The 15,840-nt window shown below is 45.8% G+C and overlaps 1 protein-coding gene across 1 annotated transcript in view; it reads right to left on the reverse strand.

Moving 5' to 3' along the window:
* SYNPR (synaptoporin) overlaps positions 1 to 10,359 on the reverse strand; it is a 98,726-nt gene extending 88,367 nt beyond the window's left edge. The window contains exons 1-2 of the mRNA XM_085072393.1: positions 10,205 to 10,359; positions 10,050 to 10,115 (exon numbers count right to left, since the gene is read on the reverse strand). Coding sequence (XP_084928519.1) covers positions 10,050 to 10,115; positions 10,205 to 10,222 — 84 coding nt within the window. The 5' untranslated portion in view covers positions 10,223 to 10,359. The remainder of the gene's footprint in view (positions 1 to 10,049; positions 10,116 to 10,204) is intronic.
* Between the last annotated feature and the right edge of the window lie 5,481 nt (positions 10,360 to 15,840).

Raw genomic sequence — 15,840 nt, forward strand, 5'->3', positions numbered from 1 at the left:
ATCTTACCAGAGCGCCAGTTTTCAATGGAAATCGAGATTAAAAATAATTTTTCCTTCAAGTAAATGAAATTTCTTTTCCCAAAGCAGCTCTAGTAATGACTCCTTTTGATGTAGAAATGACAGATTCTTCCCTGACATTTTAGGTACAGCCCAAATCACAAAGGACAAATACTCCACATGATCCTCAATCACCTGCCTGAGCTTATAATCCATGAGGAAACTCTTTCTAATACCTTTCCTGCTGTTCTGTGCCTGGCTGTAAGGAAAGCCAGCTGCCTGCCAAGTGCTCCCAAACTGGGCACTTGGCTGGAACTAATCGATGGATGTGCCCAGTCAACAACACACAGCGTTGCTTCTGCTCTCTGACTGAAGAATCAAAGTTTATTAATTATTCCACTCGAAATTAAATCTCCTTCACAACGAAATCTCCACTCTTGGCCTCAGCCCTCTCAATGAGTAATTCCATCAAGGAAACTCTTCTTGCAGCACCGTTCACAGAAGATTAAAAAAAGGGAGTTGAATACGTTTAGAGAGAAACTCTACTGAGCCATACTCGTGAGTAATCCCTCTGTCCACATGCCCGTGGGTCACCAGTTGGAAAAGGCAGCTTGTAATGCGCTCACTACTTGGCAGTGAGCAGCTTTTGCACTTTTATCCATCCTCAAATGCATCCTTGTGTCTGCGTGCAAGATTTGAACAAAATGCTGCTACGACAAACAGCAGACACCATGTATATCAGCTCACCAAGATCAAAGGCGCACAGCAGCGAAGAATTTAATTAAAATGTTAAAATTAAACAGGAAGGCATCCATTGTTTAATTTTTTGGCAGGCATCTTCTTTCAAACCAGGACCTAATTCCATTCCAGCACGCTGACTGCCCTTGGAGATGGCAATCAGGAGAGCTCTGCTGGATTTATCGGCTGCTGGATTTGGTGGTGAGGGAATCCCACGCTTACTTTGGCTTTCAAGTACAGTCCCTAAAAAAACACTAAGAGAAACTGCTCAACTTCAAAGGATAATTATTGCAATATACATATTCTGCAGTAATAAGCCAATTTCCAGAATCAAACCTAAGCTCCTTGGGCTGGGCACAAGATACATCCAAGAACATTGTTCCCCCTTACAATCCCAACAGGGAGGTAGGGATCTTGCCATGTTCAACCACTCCAAGACACCCTTCCCTCCATACAAACGCTGTTTGAAATGGGATAAAAAACTGATGCAAAGCAGTGGGGTTTTGTGTGCAGCATGGCCTCAGTGTGGGGAGGAGCAGGGCTAAGCAATGATATGGGTTTAGACTCACACACAGATGGGAGCCTTGTCTTGTTTGGTTTTGCTTCGAGCATACCTCCAGCACACAGCCAGGGAGAAGATTATTCTGAAAACAGTTCAAGCAAGGCTTAAGTTTGCTTGTTAAATAACTGTAAGATATTTCCTGGCTTCCTGGGGTATTTTGATCTGAATGCTTAAGGCAGCCATAGACTATACAGCCCACATCAGGGAGGCTGGACCAAGGAGCCAGTTGTCTCCTTGGTTTTTGGGAGCCTAGCAAGGAAGATTTTGCTTCTTCTTTCATACTATTTGGGATGCCAAAGATGCTCTTCACCAAATATTATAAAGACTGTCAAATGCAGGGTCAAACACGGGGTCCCAATACAAGCACCCAACATGCACATGACAAAGGATTTGAGCTGGGGCTTATCACTTCAAGCCAAATATACTTTGGATTTGCATCACCTGAGATATTACACAGGAGGGCAGAGCATTAACATCAGGAAAAGGGAAGACTGAGGACAAACACAAAAAACTTCTCTTCGAAATTCAAAGAGCTATGGTGGAGCTGTTATTATAAATTACTTCCTGATGTATCAATGATCTTGCCGATGTTGGGTAGCATTTCATTTTAAAATCTTCTGGGCAGAATTTCAGCCTCAATACTTCAGGCTTTTGAATACTTCTAGTGAATATTCAGTCAGGCTGTTCACAGCAGGCTCTGGTATTTCTCATAGAATAAAGATCAAATTGACAGGTTGGGACTTTTGCAAGAGAGTCAAATCAGATTTATTTCTGACAGCGGGTCTGGGATCATACACCTCTCCTCTGAAAATGTATAACACTTCAATGAAATCTTCCTGCTTCAGTTTTTACCCTGCTTCCTTAACACTACGTCTCTCCAGCACATTTCAGTGACTAGGATGGGGTCTTCTTATCAAAGAGGCTTTTCCAATCCCCCAGCAAAAGCCCTCTGTGTAGGGTATCATGGACTGATTGATGAAAACATCCTCACTAACTTCTGCCTTGCAATGGCCCTGCCAAGCTGGGCTGGAACATCTGCACTTACCCAGGACCTGGAGCCCACAGAGCTCCCCACAGTGTTTATCCCAAGCCCAGGCTGCAGCACTTGCAGCTCCCCACAGCACCAGCTCAACAGCTCCCACAGCCTCTGCCTCTAACACAGCCTTCTCCCAGATGCTAAGGCATCCTGGAAAAGGCACAGACAGAACAGCTTTCTCAGAGAAACACATTTATCTATCCATTAGAACACCATGAAAAAAAGGAAAGGTAAACAATAAAGGGCAATGAGCACATTAGTTCAGCCTTTCCTGAGCCTTTCTCCTGGGTCATGCACCTACCCTGCTGCTTTAAGGGCCAAAGCTGACATTCATCTTGTGAGACCTTTCTGCTTTGCTCTCATACTGAGGTCCATAACATTTGCTTCATGCCACAGATGGCTGCTCATCTGGAAAACCCCCTCTCCTGAGGGGCCAGTCTAATCCTCTGATCCTTCTCCCCTGGCAGCATTATGAAAATACTTCACCACAGCAGAACCCAAGCTGTCCAGCACAATACTCTGTTCCCTCCCACCACAACCAACCTCTGAGCCTGACCTGCAGGAGTTCTCCCCTCACCATCCATTCCAGCTTAGGTTTGAGCACTTGCAAATGCATGCAAATACTCCATGCAAAAATCTTCTGGAGCATGCGCTCATGGGTGTGCCTGTATCCATAGGCTGCTAACGAGGCAACGCCTAATATTTTTGTTTATATAAAATGTTTTTAGAGAATACTTCCTTACTTAAATGAGTGTTATATACTGAAGCCTTTCAATGCCATTGATAGTATCTACAATAATTGGAATCCACATCATTTTATGTGATTTAAGCTTTTCCATAAGAATGAGAAGCACTATTCGCTTTTTTACCTGAGTGAAGTGTTCTGAATGGGAAAACACTGCTTCCAAACACAAACCTGAGAAGTCTCTACAATGGCCAGAAGATAAAACTGTGCAAATTGAAGCAAAAGCTTACAGTTTGCCTATATTCAGTATTCTTTTGCCTTTGCCAAAAAGCAAGCAAGCTGTCACCTTAGCAACTATGTCACACTTTGCAGCACATATGCCACTTTGAACAAACACCTTAAACGCAGCACCTCCACACTGTATGTTCCTTTCTATAACATTCTTAACAGCACTCTGTAGATCCCCCAAGAGTAAAATCCATTAAGACCCCTCTGGCAGCTGCTGGGCTGGACAGACAGACAAGCCAAGTGCTGTTTTTCACACTGCACCCCAGGCCCATACTAAGACAGAACCAGTTTTATTCAGTGCCCAAGGGGAAAGCTGAGCTTGCAGAGGTGCAGCTTTGCCTTCCACCACCAGCCCTGGGCAGAGACCAGCCTTACCAGCTTTCTGCCTCTCCTCCTTCCCTTCTGTTCCTTCCCCCTGGAGCAGAGTGGAGAACTTCACCAAGCAACATCTCCTGCCTCTTGGGATCACACATAGTGTGAATGAACCGAGGTTAAGCCAGGGACCAGAGACTCCAAATGATAAAAAGGGTTTTATCAGAAGCACCTCCAAGCTTGTCCTCCCCCAACTGCAACATCTGAACCCAGAGATGTCAACATGCAGGGCTTTTACCCGGGGCTCCAATTATGCAGATGCTGATTTACAGGAGTGATGACTGAAACATCGCCCTCATAAAAATTGTCAAGGAGACTTTAACTGTGTTTGTCTAATAGCAGAACCCTCTATCTCCACACATCTTACTGCTAGTTTGAAAGTCAGATCACTTTTGTTCTTCTTTTCATAGAAACCTGGTTTGCATATATAATCAAATGTAGCATTAATGAGTCTCTTTCCTCATCTTCTATTCCTAATGCTTCAAACAGCCACACTCAGATAAGAGCAGCCATTCAAATGGCTTACCATGAGATTTTACCAGTTTCACACAGGTATTTCCACAGGTGCAGCACATAACTCCAGCAAGTCCTGCTCCTGGAGCCCTGTCTCAACCATACGTGCTAATCCTACTGAACTGTTTTATACTGGGTCCCACTCTGGGCTGCTTGAGAATCATCAGGATTTAAATGAATTGTTAGGCGACCTTTTAAAATCAGCTCTTCCATGATCACAACACAGTGCTAAATGGAAAATGGTAGGCATTTTCCAGATGAAAGACGTAACTTATTTGCAATGTGGTCAGGCACTACTGACCTTTTCTCTTCCCTGGTATCAGCGTTTGTACCATTTTAACACAACTTTTTGATGAGCACAATTCTCAGTTTACAACCAGATATTCATGCAGATAATCATGGATGTGAACAGCAAAGCAGTCAGCTCTCTGCAGACTGCGTAAAACATGTGATCACAAGACAGACTTCCTGTTCTTTCACTTGTGTTCTGGGTCTTCAGTCTTCAGAGCTCCCATCTTTCTTATGCTACCTTGATCTAAAACCATATGGTTTATCAAAGCCAGAGGTTTCAGAGTCATGAGACTCCCACAAGTTGAGACTTTAAGACCACAAGGTAAAACACCACTTAGGCACTGCTAGTGCTTCTGCTGCCTTTATGCCAGTCCCACTGGCAGAGTGACATATGGCTTTCACATCTGCCTTCAGTGAGACTACAAAAACTTTTCAGATCCTTCCTATCGCACACCACAGAGCTGATGTCTAACAGCAAAATTCACTTCCTGGGTTCTTCTTAATAAAAATAACTTGTCTGACAGAGTTCCCTGCCTGCAGATTACCCCTGTTCGTGCTCAGAAGCTGCAGGCCCAAAGCCAAGGACCAGTGAAGCCTGTTCCCAGGGCTCAGGTCTCTTGGATGCTCACATCCTGTTGGTTCATCATGGCAATTTTTGCCTGCCCAGAGCTGCAGTGTATTTTGCATGCATTATGCTAAGCTGCCTATAAGAAATCATCCAATTAATGACAGCTTACAGAGAAGGGTTAGTTACACGGTAATTACCTTTCTAATATTAAAATACCATAGAAATGGATTTACATTTTTTGATTAAGTGGCACATGTTTTATTGACCTGATACTACACATACAAGACCTTTGAGGTAGCAACTGGGACCCAGTTTACAATAAAGCTAAGTACCTACATCCCAAGGCAGACATCAAAACACTTGGCAATACATTTTTAACAAGTCTTTGTGCTTCTTACACATCAAGACGGATGGGCTCAGCACTAAATGCAGCATCTGTATAATCAGATTGGCATTGTATGAGCAACATCACCAGGCAGTAAGAAGTACTACTTTTTTTAAAGGTTTTTCTTTCAATATGAGGGTAGAGAAGATCAAACACTCAACTCTTCCACCCTCCATCCATGAGGATAATTAAGCTTCAGCAAGGTAACCCTACTCCATCAACTAAGTCTCTGCCCCTACCAGAGTAGTCAGCAGCCTTCTGACTAAGCAAAAACCAAACAAACACATGCAAATGTGATGAAGAGTCTCAAGCAACTATAAAACATCTCACCCCACAATGCACTAGAAAGAGCAAACTACTAATCACACATGCTTCATGCAAGCATTACCTTCTTATTTCTTTCCCATTTATTTTCAGCATCTCAAGATATCTAGGCTTTTCTAGGGCACACTTGAAAGCACGCAGCTACTTATGTCCATTCATATGCATGGAGTGCAACAAAAGCACTCCACGGCCAGATGAGCAATCAGCACTAGGACAAAAGACAAGACTTATTATCAGTCTTTCAAGATTCAGATTCCCTTTGCCTTCTGAACATGCATCTGTGTGCAAGGCAAGGGATGCTAACCCTTTCAGAATCTGCAAACTTCATCAAAGCAAGCTTGACTCTTGCCAGGCAGGCAACAGCCTGGCCTTTCTCCTGGCTCACCAGTCAAGTGATCACAGCATGAAGGCAAGGAAGCAAAACAAGGTTAGCTTGGTCCATGTACACCACACACAGATTTTTCAGACCATCTTCATCCACTTTCCACCAGAGATTTGTTGTCCAAATGCCCTGCAATGCTTTGGAACTCCTTGGTACATCCCATGATGATGCCCATGAGCAGTGACGAAGTCCAGTTGTTCAAGGCCTGGAATGCAACTTTTTTTTTTTTTTTTGGCACAAAGGCAAGGAGTAAAATAACTCCTCAGACACATTCGAGTTCACTGAACATCCTAATGTCCACTTCCAAGTTGTCCTGTCAAGAAAAGCCACCATCCACAAGATTCGTCCTGCAACATCAATGATTCACACATTCCCTGATAAAAGCTGCACTGGCTTAGACAGAGTTACAGTGTGGCCTTTGTGCCAGAAATATGCCAAAAATACCCCTGTCCATACCAGCCCAGACAGGGCTGCAAGCTGGTGGAGCAGGGAGCTCACTGCAAGTGATTTTAAAACACCAACCTACAGACAGCCATCAAGGCAATCACAGCACCTCCTGACTGCAAAAATGGTGGAGTTTCTGCATCCATGCTATTTATGGAGGAATACAGGAAAGACATTATGGACAGCGCTGCAGCTCCTGTAACTTTCCACGAAACTGGGTAAGTATCAGGTTGCTTTGGGTTTGCAGAAGGGAAGTTTGTGGAAATTCACAATGTAAACTCAGCCTAGGGATACAAAGTTTCCATTTTAACAAAAGTATTTTTGCCAGTGACAACCTGATTACACATGAGGTAGTTCTTATACCCATCACACTGCATGAGCAGACCCTTGCTTTTCACTTAATTTCCTCTTCTAGGGCTCCAGAGAGGCAGCAACTGCAAAACAAATAGACCAAAAGTGACAAACTTGCTTGTCTTGCTCACTTTTTGCAGACCCCAATAAAAACAGTCTAAACTCATCCAGAGAGTCACAGGACTGAAATTAATCCAGGGAGATGAATGAACATATTTCTTCTCTTTCATCTTTCCTTATTCATTATTGTCAGGTGCATGTATAAGAGAGTTATTTTTCAAGTGAAGTTGTAAGAGTGTTTGTGACATTGCTACTGGTTGTAGTGCCACAGTAGATTATTGTGAGAAATAAGCTTCAGAAGAACATTCTTCTCATGCAAAGATCTGTGGAGTTACAGCCAAGGGAATAAAGAGTAGCAAGAACAAATACAGCTTTTAAACAGCTCTTCCCTGCCCCCAGCACATGCCATGAGTTGACTCAAAGCTGGAAACACCCAGGGCTGACCCAGTGCAGCTGTGTGCATTTTTCCAAGCTCAGATTTGTGATCCACATACTTTATTTCCAAGGTGGAGTTCAAAAAAATGCAACTCTTGCATAATTGCTACAAGACAATTTCTTGGTTTCTTTTCTTTCTCTTAACCTTTCCTGGGCTTGAGCCAATGTTGTCTCTTAATGGCTTCTAAATGCAACTTGTCTGAAAATAAGATTACAATGTACATGGGAAATACAAATGAAAACATATTACAGTGCTGTGAATATTCAGAAGAATCATCCTTATCTCAGCAGCTTCTCTCTGGGTGTTAGGTGACCATCAAAGTAGGAGATTGAAGAAGGTCAGATAAGGTCCCTGCTCCTCGAGACAGAGGTCCATGTCTGAGCCAGACTACAGGTAAACTGAAATCTGCACACCCACAGATTAATTCTGCAACATTTCACACCTGAGAAACCTACAGCCACCTCAGTTGCCTCCAGACCTGCAAATGTGTGCCCCCACAAACACACACATTTCAGCAGCAGAGGTTGATGAATAAACACATGCTCTCCCCAGAGTCGCTGTGAGCCAACTCAAACCACCCCAATGACCAGTGTGCAAATCCAAGGCTGGACTGCATGGACAAGCTGAGGACATTCTCAGCCTGCACCACCTCCACCCTACAGCCTTTCTGAGGATCCCCCACAGCTCTGCCATCTGTGCTGCAACACCACAGAGCCTCCCCCCAGGCACGAGAGCCACCCAACGCCCAGAATCGCTGCGTCACCAGCTGGGCTATGAACTTTATTTCTTTGCAGATGCAATCTAGGACTCAAGTGGGAGGTGTTAAGGGGTGTAATTTGACTGTTCTGATCAAGTGCAATGAGGTCTGTGAGGCTGCCGGGGGACATGGAAGCGGACACAGAATTGGCTGGAGAATTTGGTCTTCTTTGAAAGTTTGAAATTATGATTAGGCTGATAAAAGGAGACTGAGAGAGAGGTGGACAAGTAGTTGAGACTGTAGATGGTAGAGAGATGTGAACAGCAGTTGGGAGGCATGGTAAGAAGAGAAGGAAGATGGGAGAAATAAAATTAATTGAATAGAGATGGAATTTCAGTAATCCAAAAAGTCTTTCAAGTATATTAAAAAAAAAAAAGTCTTCCACACTCCAAAACACCATAAACTAAATTGCGCCTAATTCCACTTACACATACCTGTGAAAAGGAGACAAAGTATTTTCTCAGATCATCTTAAATGTTAACACACTCTGCACCCTTCTGCCACATTCCCTTATGGCCAAGGACTGGCCCACCTTGGCCGTGTCAGAAGAGCTCTGTTTACACACAGCCGTGTGTGCATGCATGTGTACACACACAACCAACGTGCACTTGGAGCAGCCAGAGGAGTTCTACTTGTGGCTTCCAACCATGACAAAGGCAGCTTTTATATTTGGCTGCTGGAAGAAGTTACAGACCCAGGAAACTGCCAAGAGAAGAGTTCCCACTCGCTGTCCTGAGGATGCCAATGCACTGACTGGGGCAGGAACAATTTTCTCGATGGCACAGCCCATGCCCATCAGCCCAGAGTCCTTCCCAGCAGGGCTCTCTTCCCAACCTCCAGCAGACATAGCCTCATCAGGCAGACAGCCAAAAGACCACATTCCCAGCGGCTAGTAGCCACAGGAACAGCTTTGCTCCCCATTCTTGCTCCATGGTGAGTGCTGCACAGTGGCTGAAGCACCCTCAGACCTGCCTGGGGCTCAGCCCCTGGATGTCCTGAGTTCTCCTTGAGGCAGGAGCAGCAGTGCCAGGTGGGTTTGCAGAGCTCTGGGCAGGGAACACAAGGGACCTTGTCCATCCACTGCCGCGTGCAGGTGACCCCACTGTGGGGCCACCCCGTCCCAAGCCACGGTGCCACCACATCTCCACCACCCAGCTCCACGGAACCTGATGCTTCAAGGTGCCCGGCGGGGAAGAGCAGCTGCTTCTGGTGTGCAGAACAGGACAGGGGCTGGGGCAGCAGCTGCCCCCAGCACACCCGAACAGCCCCTCGCAGGCATCCCGGTCCGGGCTGTGCGCGGCAGGTGACAACATGTGGATAAACGCACCCGCACGGGGACGCGCCCCCCAAAATACGCGGCTTACATAATTCCCCAGCCAGTCGGCGTTAGGGGAATGTGATTAATCCTCCATGACATGTTCTGAACTTTCCGTTCAGAGAGGCTCTCTGCTCCCGCAGACCTACTGGCGATGGATGTCATTTGACCTGCAGACTTCACTACGAATGAGCATCAGAGCAACACACAGTGACATTGCTCCGCACACCAATTATCTGCCTCCTTCCCCGCTCGGCCCAGAGACAAGTTTGCTAAATGCATAATGAGGATTTTATTTTCCTCGGTGCTTTTTTTTTTTTTTTAAATTCGTTTACAGCCAGCACCAGGATGAGGCGGGGGCACCCACAAACCCAGCCCCCAGCCCGCCCCGCCGGCCACAGCGCGGCAGGACGCGAGTCCCCAGCCCCTCGCCCCGCGTCCCTGTCCCCAACCCCCGCGTCCCTGTCCCTCAGCCCGGCCCAGCTCCCACCTGTTCCGCCGGGCGCGCACTTTGCCGACAACCCCCCCGGCAGCCCGGGACTCACCCACTCGAGCACCCTGAGGAAGGCCAGCGGCTCCTTCACCACGCGGAAAGTGCCCGCGGAGGCGAGCTGCGGGCAGAGAGAAGGGTCAGCACCGCGCCCGCTCCGCGCTCCCCGCGCCGCCCCGCGCCGCCCCCCGCCCGCGGGGCTCCGCGTACCTGGTCCACCGCCTCCATGGCGCCGCAGCCCCGCGGAGCGGAGCCGAGCGGCGCGGAGCCTCCCGGAGCCTCCCGCCCGCCAGCCGGGATGCGCGGCGCTGCCCCCGCGCAGGCCGGGCGGAGCAGCCGGGCGGGGCCCGCGCCCCCCGCACCGCCCCGCGGAGCCGCCCCGGCCCCCGCCCGCTGCCCCCGCCAGCCGCGCTCCGCACTTTTTATAGCGCTGCTAAGCTTTCGGTAATCGGTAATTTTTTTTTTTTTTTTTTAATTTTATTTCTGGCAGGAAGGAGAAGGGAAAATAAAAAAATTAGGAAAACAAACTGCCTCCTCCCGGCGCGCACGGGAACTATAAATATTTTAGGGATGGCAGCCGCTGCCCCGCGCCCTGCCGTCCCCTGTCGCCCTGCCGGGACGAACTCGCTCGCCGCCCCCGCGGCCGCAGGGCTGCAGCTCTGCGCTCTCAGCCCTCGCTCCCTTCTGCTTTCCGAGCATTTCCTTGACAGCAGAACAGCGTTTTCTGCCTTGCTGTTGTCCTGGCCTCGTTTCGCGGCAGAGCCTTGATAATTCTAATGCATCCCCGGTGGCACAGCCCGGCAGGAGCGGAGCGGAGCTTCCCTGTGTCCATCCACGCTCACCGACAGCGTTTGCAGCTCCTTGTGACGTTCAAACAGCACCGTGAGGATTTTGCGATGGAGCAAAGTTCCTGCCTCAGAAAAGGCTCAGGACACAAATCCATCTCCCCGTTGAACAGCACAACAGCCGCTAGATTGAGGCCCCGATTCTGCAAACATTTGCATATTCAACTTAGCTGCCACCCTGATAACCGGTTGTGCCACCAGAAGGACACCGGTGCTCAAATAGGATTGCCGCCATAAGTAGGTCAGGGATCTGCCTAAAAAATACCTGAAGCTTTTACTCCCTGTAAGGAATCAGCCATCTGCAAAAGTTTAATAAGTCAATTAGTTTTGCTCAAACTGTATCTCTAATATAAAAACCCCACACAATAATCTAAATGTATTCTTGGAGTAAACAAGATGGGGAGGGGGGAGGAGGGGGAAGAAGATGAATTTATGAAGTTTTCCCTGGAATTTGAGGCAGACGATTTTGCATCAAATTCACAGATCTGCAACAAACTCAGCTGAAGTCTGTGGTAGCAGTGGGACGGGGTCCAGATTTTTTAAAATTTAAATAACTTATTTTTTAACCGTATCAAAACCAGCTTTTTAGGTCAGAATCACATTTAATTTCTTTCAATTGAAAATTCTTGTATTTTCTGCACTCCTTTATTTCTGCCCTAGGAGAAAAAAAATAGGAAAGAAAAATGGATAATTTTCCTTGCAAATTATTATCAAGTACGCTTTTATTTATTTATATAATATCCTCTAGGAAATACAAAACACCTCTCAGCAGTTCTAGGAACTGCCTGCTGGTGGCCCAGTGCTGTGGGAGGCAGAGTCCCCTCACACAGGCAGAAGGACAGAGCATCCATAAATCTCCAAGAGGCACAAGCAGGCAGGGACACAAAATCATCCATCTGACTTTCAGCCAGAACTTCTCCCACTGGTACAGAGATGTAGAGTCAGGTCACTGCAAACCACCTGCCTTCAGCTCTCATGTCTGAAGAAGAAATTATCATGGAATATCCCATGTTGGAAGGGACCCACAAGGATCATTGAGTCCCAGTTAGTCCAGTCCCCAAGAGCAGCAGAGATCATCCTGCAGTGATTTCCAGCTCTGGTATTCCCGCCACCAAAGCCCTGGGCTGTGGGAAGTTTCATCACTTGCTGTTTACTGTGACTCTCATGTGCTGTTTCCTTTAATAGGTTTCTTTCATGGAGAGACTTACAGCTGTGGATGTATTGAAGCAGTTCAAAAACCTCCTGAGAGATACAAAAAAATGCTGAAACATTTAGTAAAGGCATAACTGAACAGTAGACTGGGGAAGATGTGGAAAATCTTTTTTCCTTAATTTTATTAGTAGCGCATTCTGGAAAAAACATATGCCCTATCTCCACTGACTGCCACGGAGAACTGGAATTACTAACCCTTTATTAATTATCTCCAATTATAAGCCTGAGATTTTAGTAGCATTTGAACTTCAGTTTCCAAAAATTGTCAAAGAAAGATAAACTAAAGCAAATATTCCTAAAACCTTTACCACTGGCAGGTTGCAAACTGGGATGATTTCCCCACTGTTCTCTAGGTCAGCACACTTGGGTTTTCATCAGATACAGGAGCTCCTCCATGCTGTTTTTTGGTTGGTGGATTGTTTTTGGTTTTTTTTTTTTCACTCCATCTCCACCATCCCAGCTGTGTTTCACCTTGGTGCTCTTCAGTGCTTGGCCATCCCCACCTCAGCTCCCCCACTGGCTGGAAATCCTGGCAGAACCATGGCAGGAACATTGGTTTACAGTCAGTGTTCAGTGCCTCTTCTTGCTGTTATGAACTCTTGCAGATGGCTGTTAGCATTTGTTCTTGGATATAGCAGTCTCTGGCTTTCACAGCTGCTCTCTCTAAATACTGTCCCAGTCAGCTCAGAAGTAAGAGCATCTCCATCCCAGTTCTTGAGTATCCCAGCACATTGCTCTGAAAATTACATTAAAGTTCCACACTTTTTTTAAAGCCTACATAATAAAACACATTCTGAAACTCATGTTCAGGTTAGCAGCAGTGATATGTCTGCAATTACTGGTGATCCAGCAAGAAGTTGTACCCCAGGACACTACATTATATTCACTCTTCTCACACCTGGATGACTGGGCTTGACATGCATGAGTCAGTAAAAGCCAGAGAGGTGCAGTTAAAAATCTCCATGCTGAATGAAAAATAGGCAGGAAAGACTCAGAGTACTTCACAGGGACAGAACCTCACAGACAGGAGGCTCCTGCCCTTTGCTTTCCTTGGAAAGAGTCCAGCAGTGCTGTAAGGCAAAGCAGCCATGCCAGTCCTGCATCACTGTTGGGGGCCAAAGTTCTCCACAGGACACTAGTGGAGCTTTAGACTCTTCACTTCAGAAAAACAAAAAAACAAAACAAAAATTAATTGGCCCAAGTTCTAATAGGGCAAATTTAAAAGCTAAAGTTCTAATTTCTGGATTAGCATTTTGTCCAGCTAGAGGCAGTGATTTCTTTCCTGTTTCTAGGAAGCACATACATTGATTTTTCATTTGAGTAGAAGGTAGGAAGCTTCCCTGATTAATGGCAAGTGTGAGAACTGCATCTGTTAGATGTTATGTATCAGTAGGAAAAGCATCAATACGTGTCAACCCCTCATTTCTACCTTGGGAAGGTTTTCTCAAAGACCTATGCCAAAAGATGTGTGTTACACTTCTCCCTGCCTGCCTGAACCTGAGTTCTGGTAAATAATTTTCTACAATGTCATCCAAGCACCAGGCCAAGTGAATTCAGGCTTTTGCTGCACACCCATGGACTGCAGACTACACTGTGCTGGAAAGCTGTGGATCCATGGAAGCATTACTGTGCCAGCCCCTCTCTTGTGCACATGGCTCTGGATCAAATTTTCCCTGTGGGAAGGGAGAAACAGCCACTGCAGGATGGGGACAGTAACCTAAGGGATGGCAGTGCTCCTGCCCCTGCCCAGGGCTGCAGCACTCAGAGCCATACCAGCCTTGAAGGGCTGGAAAGGACACTGGGGCTTTGTTTTCCCTTGGGATGTCTTTGATTTAAATCTTACTTCCACCTGCTAGTGTGGAAAGGGTAAAGGTTGATCTCTTGTTCTCCTAGGCTGGACATGACATGTAAGCCAGGTGTCTCTGCACACACAGGTGTGTGCACAAAGAGTAGAGAGTAGAAAAAGCATCTCCCCTTGCATGTGGCAGAGCACAAAGCCTACAACCCATGGGTCATCCAGGCTGCAGCAGCAAGGGCCAGATGGTGGGGTCACCCAGTCTGAAGCGAGTTTGAGGCAACTGGTGATAGCACCAGTGCAATTTTTTTGTGAGCAGTTGGGTGTGGAAATGAGGTCTCACACACGCGCTAGGAGGACCATATGGCGCTTAGCACACCAGATTTCCCAGCTCCAGCCAGGCCTCAGTCTCACACTCTACCTGTCACTCTTCTCGAGATCCACACTGTCGAGGGTCACTTCATCCTCTCGGGGTCTCCATCAAATTTGTTTGCAATACATTATCTCCTAGAAAGGAGAGCTTGGTGCCATCTCTTGGATCTTTCTGTTGTTTTTAAACTTCCCAGTCATTTTGATTAGGTTTCAATATTTTCCCCTGGGGCTGAAAAAGCTTTTCACCTTTTCCTGGCACAGGAAAGTTCACTCACCCATCCCTAAGCCAATTGCCAGTCATTTCATGGCTTGGCTTCACTTGTTTGGTATGTTCACTCTAAAATTTAAAAACAGAAGAGTAATAAAATGTATGAGGCCTTGGGATAGCCAAGCACTGCCTTCCATGTGACCAGGAATTACATATGGGGATCCATGGAAGAGGCCAGACTCTTAGCTCCCAGCCACATCCTGTACCACAATTTTCCAACACCCATAAGCTCTCCCAGCATTGCATTTTCAAATCATAGGTGTACACCCCTGGCTATAAATAATCCTTAATAAACCTAATTTCCCAGGAAATCTCATTTCTCAGTTTTCCCTGCATGCAGATGATAGGGCCAAGCATGGATATCAATCCCCCCTCACTTTATGTTAAGGTAAATAACTTGAAATGTCACAGGACTGCAGAATATTCCATCCTCAGAAGCTGAATAAAGTCTGCATACAAAAACCCACATGTGCTTGTTTTAGAGCAAAATAGCTTGGGAAAAAAAATGCACATCTCAATGTGTTGCCAGATAATAAAAAGTCTTCAGGATTCAAATCAGCAGAGCAATGAGACCATTGCTCATTATTAAGCTAAAGGTACAAAAGTATTTTTGAAAGGAGCTTTGTTGAATCAGCATTTGTTTTTCTAGCAACATGCACAATTTCTTTAACCAGGGTTATTTTCAGAGTACGGCATGAAAATAATTATGGAGCACTTTCTAAAGGTTCAGTGATTAAGGCAAGAGCAGGCAGCTGTTTGGCTGCACAGCTGATGGTGACCAAAAGTATCATGTCTACAAGTCAAACTGTCTTAGTAAAATTTCTAGATCTCACACAAGGTTCACAACTTTTTCTCTCCTGATCTCTAAGAATAGCTACAGAAATAATCTTTACTGTTTCTTTTCAGATTTCAGTTATATGCCTATGAAATGAAATTAAAAATCATATCATTGAAAGTCAAGTTTTCCCTAGTCCAAGAGGTTTGCCTGACTTTGCTGCAACCTTTGTTCCATGTACAAAAAGAGATCCTGATTTGATTTTAAAAATTAATCAGTCATTTTCCTTTTCCTTCCTAATCCTTCACTGCCATCCAGTCTTGTCATTTTTGATCCTAGCTTTCAGAGCACATTGTCTGGCTTTAATCAAAAGCATTCTGTAATTAGGTTCCAGCTAATTTAGCTTAGACTATTTAAAAGCAAAAAAATAACCTTGCTTCATGGTAAAACCCAGCTAAGTTTCAAAAGAGCTGAACAGGACTAGCATCATTTCACAAATGTATCACTAGCAACCAAATTCTTCCCTTAAAATCATGGGGATATAATTTGTCCTGGGCGTTTTGGGGGTGATTTTGTACA

This window comes from Lichenostomus cassidix, chromosome 12, assembly GCF_008360975.1.
Source record: "Lichenostomus cassidix isolate B80296 chromosome 12, HeHo_3.0, whole genome shotgun sequence".
Lineage (NCBI taxonomy): Eukaryota > Metazoa > Chordata > Aves > Passeriformes > Meliphagidae > Lichenostomus > Lichenostomus cassidix.